This window comes from Pararge aegeria, chromosome 6 (assembly GCF_905163445.1).
Source record: "Pararge aegeria chromosome 6, ilParAegt1.1, whole genome shotgun sequence".
NCBI lineage: Eukaryota > Metazoa > Arthropoda > Insecta > Lepidoptera > Nymphalidae > Pararge > Pararge aegeria.
In genome coordinates, this window is record NC_053185.1 from 4,820,077 (window position 1) to 4,838,718 (window position 18,642).

General features: G+C 36.6%; 2 protein-coding genes across 2 annotated transcripts in view; one reads left to right on the forward strand and one right to left on the reverse strand.

Moving 5' to 3' along the window:
- Positions 1–12,553, forward strand: part of LOC120624774 (T-box transcription factor TBX6) — a 51,031-nt gene extending 38,478 nt beyond the window's left edge. The window contains exons 4-5 of the mRNA XM_039891502.1: positions 4,733–4,873; positions 11,439–12,553. Coding sequence (XP_039747436.1) covers positions 4,733–4,873; positions 11,439–11,924 — 627 coding nt within the window. The 3' untranslated portion in view covers positions 11,925–12,553. The remainder of the gene's footprint in view (positions 1–4,732; positions 4,874–11,438) is intronic.
- Positions 12,554–13,117: 564 nt separating this feature from the next.
- LOC120624542 (ankyrin repeat and MYND domain-containing protein 2) lies at positions 13,118–17,249 on the reverse strand. The gene is made up of 2 exons (XM_039891157.1): positions 16,970–17,249; positions 13,118–16,877 (listed from the first exon to the last, which is right to left on the reverse strand). The coding sequence occupies exons 1-2, from the start codon at positions 17,168–17,170 to the stop codon at positions 15,891–15,893; spliced, it is 1,188 nt and encodes a 395-aa protein (XP_039747091.1). The 5' UTR covers positions 17,171–17,249; the 3' UTR covers positions 13,118–15,890.
- Between the last annotated feature and the right edge of the window lie 1,393 nt (positions 17,250–18,642).

An 18,642-nucleotide genomic window follows, 5' to 3' on the forward strand; every position in this document is an offset into this window, starting at 1 on the left:
TATGGGCTAACCCTTGGGAAAGGCCTTTAGTACATCTGCATACTGTTCTATTGCATATCCAAGATGCAGTGCCGTGCATAGAGGGTATGCACAGGGCATGTAGATGATATGAAATTAAGTAAATCTCCAGTACGAGCTATTTATAGCTGGAGATTTAAGGGTAGGCTTTTTATAACTCTTACAATGCCTATACTTAAGTTTTTTATAACTCTTACTGGAGATTTTCTTCATTTTATATTATCTGCATACCCTGTGCATACCCTCTATGCACGCCACTGCCAAGATCTTCAGATTAGTAAATCTGATTGAGTAGCGCTATCCTTGTCCACCAATTCGCACGGGGCCAGCGTAGCGGACTAAAGCCCCCTTATTATGGGAGGAGTCCCGTGATCTGTAGTGGACCGCTAATGAGCTGATATGATGATGACGAGTTCTACTCTTTTCCTACTCTAAACCTAAAATGATATAGAAATATCAGTGTTTTATTATCACGTGAAATTTTAATGTTTATTTCACTGAGTAAACATTCAACACATAATAATATGGCACTAGGTCGCATGCAATCTAAAAACGATCTAGTTATAGTTAACGAATTCAAATATTTTAAAGTTCCTTGTTCTAGAAGATTCACCAACAGAGCTTGCTTTACGTAATGCTATAAAAATACCAACTTTCATTTTACCTATGCTTTATTATTGGTTACCCGTTGGTTTATTATTGTTATGACTTTAATCTTAACGAAAAATAAATTTTAATTTGGGGGAAAAGGTAGAACTTATCTACCTAAGTCAAATTAAACAAGCATGATAATATTTTCTAGAAATCTCTTAGTTCAATATAAACAAATTAATTCTTCCTTAGTGAAAATAAAAATCGAAACTGCTGTATGTACCAGTACTCACTAGGTATGTAGTTTGTTAGTTTTTATGCCCCGTTTAATTGCAGTTTTAATGTCGTTTAAATATGTAAGCATTCGTTAACTATTGAGCAAAGAGTAATTTGTAATTACATTTAAATATAAAACTTAATGGTGAGTTAAATTACATTAATTGGTTGTAAGAATGTACCTATGAAGAGCCTGTTACATGAAACGCCGCGTCTTAGAGCCGTAGCACATAGCGAGTTATAACGCCTAGTTCAGTAGCGTTTTAACGCACTTAAAATTCACTGCCAGCGACTTATAATCACAGCTAGTGTACTTTATGATTTTTCTGACATTTTCTTGAAACGCGAAGAAAAGATCGTTTACATTATAAGACATGTAAGAGAAAGAGTATGATACCCAAATTATGTACAATACCGAGTAATGAGTGTAATTTAAGTTTAATACCAATATAAAGAAATTTTAATGGATTCTAAGAAAATAAAGACATGGGTGCGTGAAAATCGTCATTGTGAGTCCATGTGCAATATGTATTTTTTTCTTAAATTAGTTCTTAATAGTTTCGCAGCCATGTGCGAGCGTTTAAGGATAGCACGTCAATCGCGCGTGGAAAAATCGCCGCGTGTAAGGTTGCGGTCGTGCTTATGAAGTGAAGTTTTATTTTTTTCTGCCGATTAATAAAACATTATAGTGCGCTTTTACGGAGTTAACAAGCATTAATTTATTTTCGTCAGTACTATCTTTATCTGTGAATGTGGTTACTTACGTATTAGTAAGTCGTAACATGGTACCTACCTATTGGAATCATTTCTAGTAATAACTTTCTTGTAAGTACCTATTTAGTTGCTTAAGGATCTTGTTACCTTCTTCTAAATCCTTATAATAGGGACGGTTAGATTTTACCATCTTTCAACCGTAAAGAAGAATTAATTGTTTTATTTTTTATATTTTTAATTTATTTCATTACAAGGGTTACCGTGTTACTGATAATGCAGTCTAGCGGTGTAGCGTGCTGACTTGTTAGAGGTGTGTACCGGACAGTTATTTTAAATCAGTACCCCTATTCAGAAGTTATCCCTGTCGATAGATAAACTGTGGACCTCACTCATAGCACCATAGAACCACCACTGCGTCAGGGAAATCAAATAAGAAACTCAAAACTATTTACAATAGTGCTTAACGAACTCCACATCTGAAGATGCTCCGTAGAGGACAAATTTATGTTCGAGGATCTTCATTGTGTATTACACCGTACAGATTTATCTGGCTATATCGGTTTAAGCTTGTTCCTAAAAATTGTGTTACTATTGAGTCCTGCACACTGTCGGCAGTCTGCAATCATATTAAAACGTTCTTAAGCTCGACGTCTTCCGACGGTCCCCACCGCCTGCCGGCGTCATGCGCGAATGATAAAAAACACGCAACCTGCAATTAGCTTACGTCTAGACGACTTTATCTCCCCATCGACTTGACACGTGTTCGTCTACGCAGAGTGACATACTAGCATGCAATTAGACGCTTTGTAGCTGCGACGTGACTGGAGCAACGTGTGGGTGTTTCTTTTTTTTAATATTTTTATTTATTGGGGACATTTATAATTATCGGCCTTATTAAAATCTTATAATTTGCCAATAAAACGAAAAAAATTACTTTTGCTTCAATAAATCATAAAAATATAAAAACAATAACCAATTTAAAATTTATTCTAACGTAAGAATTTAAACAGAGTTATGGCATCTTCAGAGTCGTCCATCTATGTCTCTGCATTGTCAGAGGAGGCCTGTGTCAAGTAGTGGGGCGTTAATAAGCTGCAGATGAAATAAATGGCATCCATAGAAGGTGGACAAGCATAAATAAAACAATAGGTGAAGTTGTTAACTATTTAGGTGGGATTGGGTTTCTTAAACGCTTTTGTATCAAAACTTAATTTCTAAATAATTTAATGTACAATGAAGTGGTTGAACACCATAGCAAGTACATCCAAGATAAGCGAGGATGAAACAATATGCTAAAATAAAGTTGATGAAAATTAATATTATACCTACGTATGATAAAAAAACATATTTTCAATAATAGGTGAAAATTATTGACAAAATTCATGGAAAACAATTGGTGAGTAGGTACATGATGTTCACTAGATACACAAGAAAGAGAATTACAATATAATACAGGAGCACCTCAGTGTATGTACAATTATAAAAATCTTAAAGGACTTGGTTTCAAGTGTAACAATTTTTGTTTTTACTAATAATAAACTTTCACTATTTCAAATAACAACTTTTATACAGTCCCTTTCAAAAACACACGCATATCCGGAGCTCAAACAGATCGTATTTCAACTTCAGTAGTCGTGTAAAAAAGGCTTTCTAGCCTCAAAAAAGTGTACGAGTACAAACGAAACACAAAACAGAACCCTTTACGCATGAAGTGTCTGAGCGGCGCTCGCGCAGGTAGCGCGTGAAGTACCAGATAAGCTCTTGTGCTGTGGGGTCTTGAACAGGCCGCCCGCCAAAGCCGCCCACCGCCAGACATGTCGCCAATACATTTTTTGTACAAAAGACAAACTCAATATAACTGTTATGCATTTAAGAGGTATCTACATTAGACTGCTGCGGCCAGCATAAGAGGTGGTAATGGATAAACGTGTAATACGAACGCGAAAGAACGCGTATGCCAAGACATCGATGAAATTACTTTTTTCGAACATAATTATTTTCATAAGACACATGAACAAATTTTGTCAAATTATACAATTACTTTTCTAAATCAAGGACGAACAACGAAAATCAAATTTCCCGCGTTAAAATGTTCATTTGTTTTTTTTTTATTAAGCAGCTTTCTATTTGCAATTCATTTATTATATAAAACCTTTAATTAGTGACCTTCTTGGTTGGTAATTTATTTCTGCTCGCATTCATTTGACAAAATAATGCTGAAATTTCCAAATAATTTTGAAAAATAGGTATTTTAGAAGACCATATTATTTGTATTATATATATATATATATATATTTTAGAATACTAAATATGATCTTATAAGAGACCAATTTTGCACATTTTAAAACTTTAACCCGGGAAGCTTAGGTAAATACGAGCTGAAGAGTTCCACGTTTAAGCGTGTTCATCTATAGAATCACCAGTTCCTAATTATTCTGAGACCATTTCATTTGCTATTTTTTTTTCGCATGAGTTGCAAAGGTCTATCGATTTTACCAAAACGGGAATCGATTCACCAAAATCAAATATTTAAACTCTGCCGATTCTAGGAAGTTCCGGAAAATTCTATACATTTTTTTGAGACTGTAAGGATGTCTGACTATTTTTGCGGATTCAAGGAAATTTGATCGATTGAGGGTTTTTCTAATCTGAAGATTGTAAAAGCACTTTTTACTAATTCGGCAGGTATTTTTTGCTATCTAGCCCATTGACTACATTTGGCAGTCTTTAACCGTTTTTCTATACTAGATACTAAATAAAAAAATAGGGTTGCTTTTAACTGGTAACATTTTCCTTTTAAACGTGGCTATGTTTATTGCAGCATTTAATAGGTACCTAGTAGACTTTTTTGCGACACTGCTCACCTGGGGACTGGTACTAACGCCATGCTTATTGCTGCCGCTTAGCAGCATTGCTGTTTAGGTCTGAGCGGCGTGTTTGCCGGTGTAATATCAGGCACATGAGGCCGGCACCTACGCCTAAGGTTGACCGGCATTTTGTAGAACATGTTGCTTGTATGCTCTTCGAAATGTTGCTCTGTTTATCGGCGATGATTTTCCATTCACCACCCGTCAGTTATTACGATAAAAATAAAACTTCAGGCCCTATATAACTGGTAGCATTTTCCTTCCAGATGGTGTTAACGTCGATGCACAAGTACCGACCACGCGTATTGGTAGTCCGCGCGAGAGACGCCGCTGCTTTGGCCTGGGGAGCCCCTCACGCTTCGTTCTCCTTTGCTGAGACGGAGTTCATTGCTGTCACAGCATACCAGGTAATTACAAGTTCTTCTTTCATTTAAGTTGGACTCAGCAGCTCGTTCTTGAGTCTATGTAGACTGGCATCATTTTACAGATTCAAAAGCAGATTCAAGGTAGAGTTATCTCATAAGGTGATAAGGTCATTTATATATTTTATGGCATAGGCCCGTAGAATGTGAAGTCGGGAGCATAGGAATAAAGAAAATAAGGCACCTGAGCATTCCTATAATGAAAATTTACAGATGTATCTTTTTTTTTCCATTAAAGGTCATATATGGTTTACGACCGAGTATCTAGCACGATGTAAAATCTGGAATGTTGATTATTTATTATTTAAGTACCTACCCTAACTTCCCTAACGGTTTCGAAATAAAAAAAAATCACATAGAATTTATAAGCGACTTATAGGAACCGACATTATTGTACGAAACATGAGATGTAGTTCTCTGATAATTTTAACAATTTATAAAAATAAGAGATAAGCAGGTATTGATGATAACAATCAAAATTATAGGACTAAGACAAAAAAAAAGCAATTTGTATAAAGTCGCCAAGACTAGGTTATAGATTTCAAGAAGCTTATTTCAAGTTTAACTAGAATTTGGAAGGTCCTTGAAAAACCTATGATAAACATAATTGACGTCATTCGGTTAATACCATGATGATGATGATAATTGCCAGACACTATTTAAGGTTGTATTTAAGTTGTTACTAAGACGATGAACTTGCGTTTGGTTACGTTTGGTTGCGATTCAAATAATTTTGTTTAACTTAAACTCACTTTAACATAAAGAATTATATCACAGGAAAATTCATATTGTGATTATTGGATAACTACCCAGATAAGTTCTATGTTTCAACGATCCAAGACCCGTCGTAGCCGCAATATTTAGTGAACTTTCTTACCCAACCTTACGTTACCTTGCATAGAATTATAGGCAATTGGGGGTGTAACCTCTTTGAGGGTAACCCCAGTAGGAAATAGCCGATATGATCGCACTAAAATTCTACGAAAACGTAGTACGTTTCTCCGAAAACGGTGCGAATCGCACTTATGAGAACGAACACATTTTTTTCGACCAAAGGCGCCAAAGCTTTTACAGCACACGCCGGGCAAAAAATACGAGATTGCGACGGCGACTATGGTCATCGTCTTCGGTTATGAAAACAAAAGCTGCTAATTTAAAAATTCGTCGGCCCGCTTGCTTAACAGTTCAGCATTGTTTGAATAAAGCGCGGGTTTTGATGAGTCAACAGTTAGTCAGTAACGAACATAGCGGTGTTACGGCATCTCTGCATTGTACTTATACTTACGTAGATTACTAATGATAAGTTGATAATTCCATTGTAGGGTCGAGTGCAGAACGCTAGCTTCTGGAATTAAAAACAATTGAAATAAATAACTGTTAACATTTTTAGAACAAATGTCGCACACAATGGTACTCTTAAAGCCTAATCTTAACTCCAAGATAATAAGATTAACAGTTGAAAGTCAAAGAATATTGGACAATGTACTATGAAATATACTTTTAGGTATTAATATTGAAATTAACGAAAGGTTAGGTACATTACCCAACACGCTTAACTGTATTATTAAGTATAATTTTTTGTGCCTACATTTTTTGTGAATATGCTTATAACAATTAGAACATAAATATAATTGTACTTATTATTTCTATTAACTGTTCTAATTTCCATAACGAATCAGAGTGGTAAAGTTATTATCTACATTATTTTACGGCCTGAATCAACAGATAATTATACTGAATTAAATTGTGAGCTATACCTAAATATTGTTCACTTAATGACAAAATAGTTACCATAAAACCGCTCCTGATTTATGTCCGTTTTAATAAATCGACATCGAATTAAGCATATGTTCTTAATTTTCAAACATAGATTGACAAATGTCTGAGAACCTGTTCGTAGCTCGATTACGTTTAATAAATACAGGACTAAGATGAAAAGAAAACAAGAACCAGTCCATCAGACATTAGGTACAGGCTTAAGTAACGTAACGGCTTAAGTAAGTAACTACCGAGCTACGAAAATAATTTTAATTTAATTGACTGCAGATAAATCTTTAAGAACGCACTAAAGAAGCGATACATTACTATCATCTTTCTTCATGTAAAAAAATTACAGCATATTTTAAATTAAAGTTTAATGTATTAATTGTACTTAATTCTTTGCGTGTACGCATTTTATTAAAGCTGTCTGCAGCCTGCACAGTAAACTGTAACAGATCTGTAGTCCTGCGGCGCCCTCCCGCTGTTTGTTTTCTTACATAAAGCCTTTTTCTTTTGACGCTCAGCGGAGCGCGTCATTTTCTTGCATAATCCATCGTACAGTAATTAGGTCGCGGCGGCTTCTTCACTGCAGCGGTGTATTTCATCTTGACGGCAGCGAGGCGCGAACTGCTTCTCGCGTCCATTTACAATCCCAATTATGGGACCGGTAGCTTTGTAGGATAATCCTGGAATTGTCCATATAACGGGACCGCGTGTTTGACAATGGCGGGCGGCGTATCATTGCGCATTATCCCCGCTCGAATGGACATTTACCCAGCTTATTGTTACGAATTACCATCGAATTAGAAAATCCCCTTTAAAGCCACCGACGCCCATTTAAAAGCGTAACTAGGTGGCAGGCCGATACGAGTGTAACAATACGTTTTACGATTACCACACAAACAACGTGAATTTATACATGATTAATCATCGCGTCTAGACATCGCATGTTTGTAAATCTCCAGTTGATAAATTTGCTGTTTGCACGATAACTAAGTCAAATTTACACAGAACCTAATTACACATTATAAAAAAAAACTGGCGACGCAAATATGTGAAATAGTAAACGCAAAAAGTAAAAGCAACTGCGGGTTTGTGGCGTGACGTCACGGGCGACAGGGCGGATTGGGGGCGGCGCCTTGCACATCTCAAGCATGCGTTTTAACTAACCGACCGACTTGAGAAGCGGTCTAAAGTGAGTTAATAGCGAGCTTTTAGCAAGCCCTTCTAACTTGCTAAGTTGTACGGTTATCTGGTGGTACGTTAAGCAAACGGCACCCGCCGGCGCCGCCTTATCATGTCATGTAAACAGTCATTTACAAGTGACTTCACGTATCGCGACGGGACTATTTGCCTTTGGGATTTTGCTAGATAAACTTGGATGGCACTCACCAAAAAGTGCAAATATCTACGTAGTTTTATTGATTATCAACTCTATGTTAATGGATTTTAATTGCCAGGTCCCAGACTAACGGCAACAATTGAATCTGAAAATGCATCTTGATCTCAGCGTTCATCATTAAGTATTAACTCAACCTTCTCTGCTTTACGTCTGCAGAAACACTTCTTTTACACGCTATGATTTTTCTTATACTAGTAAGCTCTAAACGAGCGTTTTAGCTGATTGCAGTCAAAGTCAGTGAGTTCCTCACAATTTAAGAAAACAGCAGTGAAAGTAAATAGGTAGGTATGTTATTTTGCGGTACGGATAGTTGGGACTCGAGGTGCCATTTCATGCAATTAAAATAAAAGCACGGGTAAGGGACATTACATCCGTTTTAATATAATTTGTAGTTTAAGTTAGATGTCCACAATTAGAGAAACCTAATATCGCGTTTCGAGTAACGGTGTAGCGGGTAGTTCTGAATGACTTATTCAAAAAAAATCGGGGTATCTGTAATAGGTATCATATTTCGCTTTGCGAATTTTTGGGAAGCACGACTACTGGCGCCATTTTGGTATGATTGCTGTCCATCATAAATCACAACAAAAAAAATATAGTAAGGAAACTATGTAGGTATATGGGCATAAAATTTCGCGATGTGGATAGTGAGGAAGCATGGCAGTCTGCAGTCGTTTTGGTATGTGTATGTCCAACATACATCTCTACAAATAAACAGCAGGAAAATTAATAAGTAGGTACAAAGTTTTGCGTTACGGATAGTTAGGAAGTATGGCTGTATGGCTATGTTTGCTGTTCACGTTAGATCTCTTCATTCAAGAAACATCGGGGAAGGTACATGGATATTATATTACGCCATAGGGGTTGTGGGGAAGCATGGCTGTTCACGTTTTGGAATGATACTATCTTACGTAGTAGCAGGGAAAGTAATTATGTGTACCATTTTACATTACGTATAGTCAGGGAGTAGTTTAGAGTGATTTGTATATCTCTACATTCAAAACACATCAAGATAAGTACCTTAATAGGTATCATATTTCGCGATAACGATAGTGGGCTACTGGCTAGCATGACTTTTGGCATCGTTCTGGGTTCGGGAATGGTAATCATTCAAATTGTTCAAAGTACAACTGCAAAACACTGTCTTAACATTTAAAAAACAGCAAGGAGTTAAGTTATAATGTATAGCATTTTGCGTTACTTATAGTTAGGTTATAGTTAGGAACTATTTAAGCGCGATTTTGGTATGATTTCTGTCTAAGTTAGATCCCTACATTCAAAACACATAGAGGAAAGTAGACAGGTTTCACATTTCGCGATACGGATAGTTGGAAAGCATGACTGTTGGCGCCGTCTTGGTTTCGTGGCACAAATCCAGTCGGCATCAGCGCGACGGGCGGGCGACGGCGATGCGCCTCCACGCCTTGCTAATTGGCCTGTCGCCAGGACGCCACATGTGCGACAATTATCCTACAGCTTCTACAGGCTATTAGCTATTAGCGTTGGATGCGGAAACGGATGTTTAAATTGCATTCCCACTGAGATAAGAGAACTAGCCGTAAGGAGATGCTCGATCGGTTACCGTTTTCCGGCAATAAAAACGAGCTTTAGTTATTAAATGTTTATCAAACTCATGTTAATTCTTAACGCGAAATGGCCTATAACAATGCCGCTAAGTATTTGCAAGACACTGAGCACTTTAAAGTACGTTTTGTAAATTATAACAGTTTCAGAATATTTTACATAAAAAAAATACGTGGAGCCGATGTTTACAATGGCAGCAGCGCCACTTATCATTACTCAATTGCCCATAAATAGCTAAGCGTATAGAAATAAGTAGGTATTCAGGTCTCAGATAGACAAATACATTTTAGTCTCGTGTAAACCTGACACTTGTCATTTCATCAGCCTATAATTACACTGAACTCTAGTGAGAGAGCAGTACTATCAAACTTTAGTGATAATAACCGGAACTGTATTTGGACCCAAATATTTAAAAACGATTTGTTATCGGTATCTATTTACGTAAGTCGAAACTATATTTCTTAGAGAAAATAAGAGTCAAAACATTTATATTGCTGTACTTTAATTTTACAAAAGTGTTTGCAATTAAATAAGTTAGCGAAACTATAAAAGCACATCACATAAGGTAAAAACTTAGATGATTCAATCAGGTAGGTGGGCCTCACTGATAGATATAAGTAATTAAAAAAGAAATAAAAACATACCCACCAAAGAGAATAATTAAAATAATGTTGAAATCGTGACGGCACGCGAGGATTTGAAGACGCAATCGTTATCTATTGGCCACCTTGTAGCTTAATAACTCTATCAAATTACAACGTAATAGCAAATCAATATTTAATGTCTTAAATATTGTATGCCATGACAATCCGAACTAGTGGTTATTTACGCAACGCACTCGCTATCGTCGAGATCAATTTAGGCAGTAGGTAATCCACCCAATAAGTATGTTAAAAACCTTTAATATTAAACGTTTTAATTATCTCAGAATGTTCCTTGAAAGCTGTAGGGCTTTAAACTGCACCGAATATTTGACCTATCCTCTATTTTGAGAGTTTTCTAACTTTATCAATATTAAGTTTAATTTGCTATAGGTAGGTACTCCGCGAAAAGCAGGAGAATCTGTACGGTGTAATTTATAATTTCTTCAATCCTTATGAGAGTGATTATTGCAACTATTGGGTACAATATGAAGTAGCAACGGCTTCGTTAAATATAAATTAAATTGTTCTTTTTGCCCGCAAGCACAATTTTGTTTGAGTTATCAAAAAATAAAGCAATTACAGCGTTTTAAAAATGATAAAATCGACCCGATATTGAATAACGACATTGTGGTTCTAAGGGCTGTGCAATAGTATCCTTTTCGTGGGAAATCCTCATGGATTTCCACCACCACGCCACGGGGAGGCACGAACCTACTATAATCCAACGGTGTTCGAACCAGTCGCCTGGTGTCCACGGGAACACTTTCTCGCTCATCCGCGACAGTGCAATAGAATCCTCTGCTAACGTAAGCTTTAAAATTAATTATTGGCGGAATGAAAATAAACTAGCCTGAGCAAAAAACTACGATCGACTGGTTATCACTATGCTATAATTTTATTTGTTAAAAACTATCTGTTGCCCCTTTCTTCGTCTGCGTTCTTAACAAACACCGTGGCAACCGAATCCTAGGATAAAAAGTAGCCTATGTTACTCACAACTAACTATAAGGCAAAAATCAAGTTGATTGGTTGTTTAGTTAGAGTATAAAGGAGGGACAAACCAACAAACATCACTTTCGGATTTGTAATATCAGTATGAATACAACTTCTTTAAACTTCTTTTATATTGTAACTAATGATTTATTTTCTTTGTCCACAGAACGACCGAATAACGAAACTAAAGATCGACAACAATCCATTCGCAAAGGGTTTCAGAGCCTGCGGTCAGTCCAAGTGCAAAAGAAAGACCGTTGAACCAGACGGCAGTACAGAACCAAATGATACTACGGACGCAAAACGCCCTTGTTCTGATGCGGCATCCTCTTGTTCTGAAGAAGGCAGCCTTCGGTCTTCGTCACCCAGATCTCCGCCGTTAATAGACTCGCCTGCTCCTCTCGTAGTATCAGAAAACATCAGTCCTCCCCCCACATTCTACCATCCAGAGTTACCATACATGAACCCTCTACATATGCCAATGCCTTTGGGAATGTGGCCTGCTAATACTTTGGCTGGTAGTTTCCTAAGTTCTCCCTGGGGTGCGACTTTACCTCCTCCTCCCGCTAACATCCGTTCACCACCGACGGCCCCTGCTCCTTGCCGGCGTATCAAGAGTTTTACAATCAGCGCTTTACTCGGCGAAGGCTGATCTCACTTCTGATTTTTAGACAATATTATTAATTTATCTAGATTTCTATTTTAGAAATCACGATGGGCATGATTCGCAATATTTACATTATATTGTAAATACTTATATCGATGTTACTTCCTAAAGCTACCTCGTAGATGTTAACGAATAGGGTCGAACTTATTACCCGACTAAGTACCAGAAAGGTTATGATTTGTCTAAGTGGATGTGTTTCTATGGTGCATTTGTCTTTGGCCAAATATGCGCAAAGATAAAAATGTGACAAATCCGTCGAGTTGGGCTACCTACTTTCAAAGCAAATTTGAGGAAACCCTACCTCAATCTTTTGAAATTAATCTCGTACTAAGTAATACATGTTAGAAAAAAAATATTATTCTTCCTTTACAGTAGGAGTAAATAAGTGGTCGAGTATTTGTTTTGAACTTTTAGTTATATTATATTTTATGTGATAAAAGTGCCCTACGCAAACTTAATTATTACTTAATTAAAAGTAAGAGGAATGTTTTATGAAAAATCGAAGTTTTTTGTTTTAGAAAACTAGGGCTAATTTATGTACTTTAAGCTAATTGTACAAAATGTACATAGAAATATATTTTTTGTAAGAAGGTTAATAAACTTTTTTAGAAATATTTTGTATGATTTTCATTTCATAAAACCCTTTAAAACCTGACGAAATATAACAAGGAAAACGGCTCCATAGATTTTTATGTAATTAAGTAATAGGCGTAGGTATACGAGTGGTTTCGGGGTCAACAACCTTTACTATCTAGGTTTCATTTTAAGCAAACACAGTTTTATACTATATATGAGGTAAATTTCTATAAGATTATAATAGCTAAGGTGGGAAACAGGCGCTACTGAAACCAGGAGACCCCGCTTCGAGTCCATATAATTATTTTTCCCCTTATTTTGTACGGACTTTTTTTCAACCAAATAAAGAATACCAAGCTCTATCATCCAGGTACTTACTATTATATAATGTTAGTAGGGGATCTAGCTAAAACTGTAACAGATGGCAAGTCGTTGAAGACATAAAGTTTGCGGACCTTAGTAGGGCTAACATGCGCGTCATGAGATAATAATGTCTACAATTTTATCGTCCTATCACTACACATACTCGTAAGTCGATGATAAATATTTTTTTAGGGAGTATAGACAGGGGTTCCTGAACGACTGATGACTGAAAGAAAGTATGAATTTTGTATAATTTTATTTCAATCTATTACCAATAAAATAAAGTGATACTAACGTATAAAGTGACACATTCATTGATTATTCTAATTTAGTAAACACTGTTACAACAACAAGAATAAAAAGGCTTCAAGCGCAAGCCGAACCGGAGCGTCCGACATACGTCAGCGGTGACGTGATTTGCATCCTGCGTGCGGTTAATACAACTCGGTTTGAACAAAGGCAAGCCCAAAATGAACTAGTCCGTCCGCCGTGCTTTACGACCAATAACAAGGCGCGCAAGTTTAAGCAGGAGTTCTGTGATTGGTCACAAGTAGCACGCAAAATCGCCACCGAGGTTTCGGGTTGGCTGCATTGCCTATAACAGTCCACTGGAGTAAAGGCCTCTTTCAACGGAAGGGTTTGCCCAAAATCACCTGTACAGACGGGTTGGTGATCGCAACGTATGGCAATAGAATCACAGATGATCTGCTGCCCGGTCTCCGTTATATTCCCTTAGGGAGAGTAAAGGTAGCGACAACTGTAATCTGATCTGCCGTCACCACACGGCACAACTGTGATTGGTCGGAGAACGCAAATTACCACGGACGCAAGTTGGGACGCTTTGGTTAGACCTGCGCTTTATTCTTATTTCTTACAAACTGGATAAGACTGCAATTCTGGAGGTAGCTTTTAATTATTATTAATTACAATTTATAGGCAGAAAGGTAATGGCAAATTTTGAGGTATTAGTGAATAAAATGGAGATTGGCAGACTTGAGCGGAGATGAGCGCAGACTCAGGGATAAAGGTTATTATTAGATTATTATTAAGGCTGCTACATGAGTGTTCAAGAAAGGCAGCTGCTAGAGAAGAGTGGCGACGGATATTCAAGCGTGCCACATCACCACGACCAGAGAAAACCGGCGGACAAGACGGTGATGTCGATTCAATATAGCGCTATCGACGATTTCGAGATGGCGCAATTTTCCTCAATTTACTATCCACCCTTCAAAAACCCATCCATTGCATTTTGTAGAACTGAAAAAAGACGTCAGGTGCTAGACCTGAATAAATTCATCTATAATTTTATCGTAAATCCCCTCAAAATTTGCCACCAGCTCTTAGATCACATATTAATATTATACATCCAATTCACATTTTAAAAGCACTCGGCACGTAACCTTATTGTATATTTTAATATTGGTGTTTAAAATAAGACACAATGTTACAATTATTGATCACAGTATAATCCGTTTACTATGACTTCTCTTTTAATTACTGACCGTTTGCTATGTTATGACGAGATGTAGGTGACAGACCTAAAAGTATGTCGTCCAATTTGCGTGATAAGTACAGTTATGGTCTTCGCACACCATATTAACTCAAATAAAGCATTGGACTGGAGTCTCTGTTGAGTCGCCATGGTGTAAAACGAGCTCTTTAAGGTTTAATGCTGCAGTAGGTACTAGCTGTATGTGCGTGAGCTTTAAAATAAAGCCCATAAGTTTTATTTTACTCGACGTTTTTGATAAGTTCTCGAAAAAGCAAATTATTTATGGTCCTTTTATATGGAGAACCGAACGTCATAATTTGATAACGCCATACAAACTTGACAGATAATCGTCACTTGTTATGTTGATAGCAATAGCGGCTCTGACGACGCGTACATACATATTCATGTTACCAAATCTGCATAATGTAAAATTGTTTGTCTTCTGAACCTGAACTTGACATGTACATCAATCACCACATAGTCACAGCAAAGCGTACACAAATATACTCAAATTGGCTTATTAAAATCAAATATAATTAAAAGTCTGTAGCCTGCATAACACAAATTTGTATGATATAACAATCAGCAACAATGACTCCTTACAATGTATAGATGATTATATATATATATCCTTCAATTTTTATTGAGCTGGTTTAAGTTTTGTTGTTGTTGTTTTGATTATGTGAAATATAACAGGCTCATACAAATATCCCAATGCTATTTTCTTTATATCGAATAAAATCATAATATGAGTTTTCTTTTAAGGATACACCTTGAAGCTTGCTGCTATACATGACCTACTTAATTTTCTTTTCTTTCAATGCAATAATAATTATAAGCAGATTTCTACTGTACTACAAAACAATACATTATAAAGACGATCCCTACTTATTTATAAATAGATTTAAGTATGTCACATGAAATAAGTTCTAAATGCACATGGAATACAAATCATTGGTACACATATTAAACCTGCTACATGAATTTTAGAAAGTTGTTTATTGGTATGATTACTTGCACAGATATTGTTAAACGTTTGTGTTGTGAGTTTCTTGCCGGCTCTTCTCAGTGGAATCTGCCTTCCGAACCGGTGGTAGAGTCACTACAAACAGACTGACTTGTCGTTTCAAAAGTGCTTATAAATTAGGCCTACTTGAATTTGAAACAGTATGCATTATATCACTATTGATCCTCGTATACCATATCCACACAGAAGCATAGTCTGCGGGTAGTTTCTTTAGTTTAAGTCAAATAACATGATCAAATGGTCCAAATTTTTAAAAACATCTTTTGTGCACTTTTCAGCATTGAAACATACATTAAGATTACATTTAGCTAGCTAAGAAAAAATTGACTATTATACTTAAAACAAACAAATATTACTATTTGATTCTTAAGCCATCTAAATACTTTACGAAATGCACATAGCAAGTTTAGTTGATGCATCAACAAAATATAAAATGCCAAATATAAAATTGTGCCTTATCAACTAACATATACTTTCAACAACTACAAATTGACTATCCTGCGACTAAATTCTGTAGTTCCGACGTCAATTCGGCAGTATCCACAGTTGGTTTAGAATTAGATGTAATAACAGGAACACTCAGTTCTCTATTGCATGCCTTTTTATGAACAAACCAGTGCAGACGTTGGCACTCCCTGTCGCAATATTGCACTGATTTGCACTTAGAACACTTTTTTGCTGGTTTCTCTTCACCACATGTGCTACAATAAGGAATAGCATCAACAAACCCTCGCTGGCCATTGATAGTGCAGTTTATGACTGACAAAGCAGGTGGAGGGTCTTTGCTTGTTAAGGATGATACCATTTGATGGAATGTTGTGCATTCTCTGTATGGGAATTCTCGCACACAATCTTTCAGAAAAGAATCCATTAGATCTAAAGACACACCATCCTTTCCAGGCTTTAAGAGCTTCTTTGCAAACATTTCAACAATATCATGTTTCTTGTCTTCTTTATCGCCAATAGGTTTCTGTTTGTCCCTTATATTGTTAATTTCTCTTATAACATACGCAAGGTAGTGATATTTAAATGACATAACTTCATTTGTTTCACTACCCCTAGTCATTTCTCTTTTGCAAAGCATCTCAAGAACATTGCTTACTTTGTCTGCATTATCTAATAATGCAGGTGTGTGTTGTAAATTAAGTCCTAACCTAACTGGATGTATGTTTACACAGAGAACAAACTTGTGTAATGGCTCAACTAAGAATGGAGGAAGGTAGGGTTCCGTTTGTTGTCCCTGAGGGACAGAATAGAAGGAGATTTCACTTAAAGGCACATAGTTGTTGATGGTGGCGACGGTGTGATGGTTACCAACGAAGGCTGCCATTTGCGAGGCGGTGCGGCCAACCGAGTTGGTGGTGATTGGCTTTGCTCCAGCGTCCAACAGCAACTTGCACACTTCCGAGTTACCAGATAATGCACCAAAGTGTAATGCCGTGTAATTATACTCATGTTTGCCAGAAATTACGTCTGCGCCCTGCAATCGAACACATTATAGGTTATCTTCAATTATTAACCAGTGAAAAACTATACAAATAATATGACCTAGTTATGACTTAAACTACTTACTCTGTCCAGCAATAATTGCACCATTTCTTTGCTACCCTTATATGCTGCGTGCTGTAGTGCCGTCATACCATTTTCGTCAAAGAAATCGACGTTGCCTTTATGTTGGGCGAGGATGTTCTTGAACTCTACCAGATCACCTAGAGCTATGGCGGTGAATATTGGATTTTCAGGTGCAATTGGTTCTTCAGGTTTGTTTTCCATTTTGATTCACGATTTCACAATTATCTTTTAATTATTTTAGATTTAACACAATTTTTAAAGCTTTCTAACCAAGCTGTCAAATTTGACTTAACAATGACAAAGTCGAAGCATTTGACATTTATTCCGTTCAAAAACTAACAGATGTTCACAGACAAGTAAAATTCCTTCATCCCTGATCTATAGTTCGTATCCTCATTGAGGATTGCGGGCACTAAAAACTGTGTTGATTTTAATACGTACTATAATCACTGGCCCAATGAAGCCCAATATGTATATATCGTATACAATATGATCCTTCACGTGAAATAAGAAATTTCTCTCTATTAAGTAATTGTTATTCAGAACTGAAATGTCACGAAATAATAGACTTCATTTTTGGCAGCCTTCTTTGTAACTACGAGATGTAATCTAAGCGTGAGCATACTTACTTCCATCAGGCGTAATTTTCAACGTCAGGTATTGAAAATATTTTGCTTGAGTGGTTAAGAATATGGAAAAACGTCTTCGCTTCTTCTTCTCATCTTAGATAAGCCAATGGCGTATATTTAGATCTGACTCCTCTTAAAAAAATTGGAGCGTTTGAAAAATGCCTTCTGCATAGTATTTATATTTGGGCTCAAAAGTATCATATCTCGGAGTGTCGTAATAACTATTAGATATCAGCGGATATTGTTTATTTCCATCCGTGGTCGCCGCCCTACCTGAAGGAACATTTTAAATTCTAGGCAATAAAGCTAGGTATATAAAGCTAAATAAAAAATAAACATTAACGTTTCTGTAACATGACATAGGTAAGTAATAAGCATAGCTGCAGTGGAGCGCGTGAGTATCCTTCCATGTAAATCTGAAAATCATCCAATGATTTTCATAACGCCTTAAATAAGTTTACTAACTATTTCAGTTAGATGGAAGTTTTAATGTGTACATTTCATTATAGATTTGTTTGTTTTGTTCCTACACAAAAGCTGTTGTATGGGTTTATATGCCTCTAATAAAAAAACCCTTTTTACAATTATAATTATTATACCAAACTAGATGGCACCACAAAGATCCTGCATCGCACTAACGGAAGTGTTCACAAAAATTGTCAGTATATACAATTTCGAAAGATGAATGGTCGGTCGTATTGTTACGGTCGAGCACATCACCATTGTTCCTGTATAGATCAAAGGATCCAGACCGACACGTGGTTTATCCTTTAGGGGTTCCGTTTACTCATTGGTTATATAATATGGGCAAAACTCATAGTCTTGGTTTTGGTTTTACTTATACCAAAGGTTATACGTAAGAATCCATAGTGATCAGCGACGTAAGAGCTCCAAACTGACTGGCGCACGATTTAACCTTAAATAGACAGTCCTCCGATCAGGTCAGACCTTCGAGAACCGAATCAACTGAACGATTCATGACTGGAGAGTGGTTTTTTACGTATTTTAACCATTCTAAGAAGGTTATGCCTTTTTTTATAATGA

Excerpts from the sequence above, each read along its gene's own strand:
- LOC120624542 (XM_039891157.1), bottom strand. The coding sequence starts at position 17,170 with ATGGAAAACAAACCTGAAGAACCAATTGCACCTGAAAATCCAATATTC. Across the intron at positions 16,878-16,969 it reads TGCAATTATTGCTGGACAGA|GGCGCAGACGTAATTTCTGG; the intron begins GTAAGTAGTTTA and ends GTTCGATTGCAG.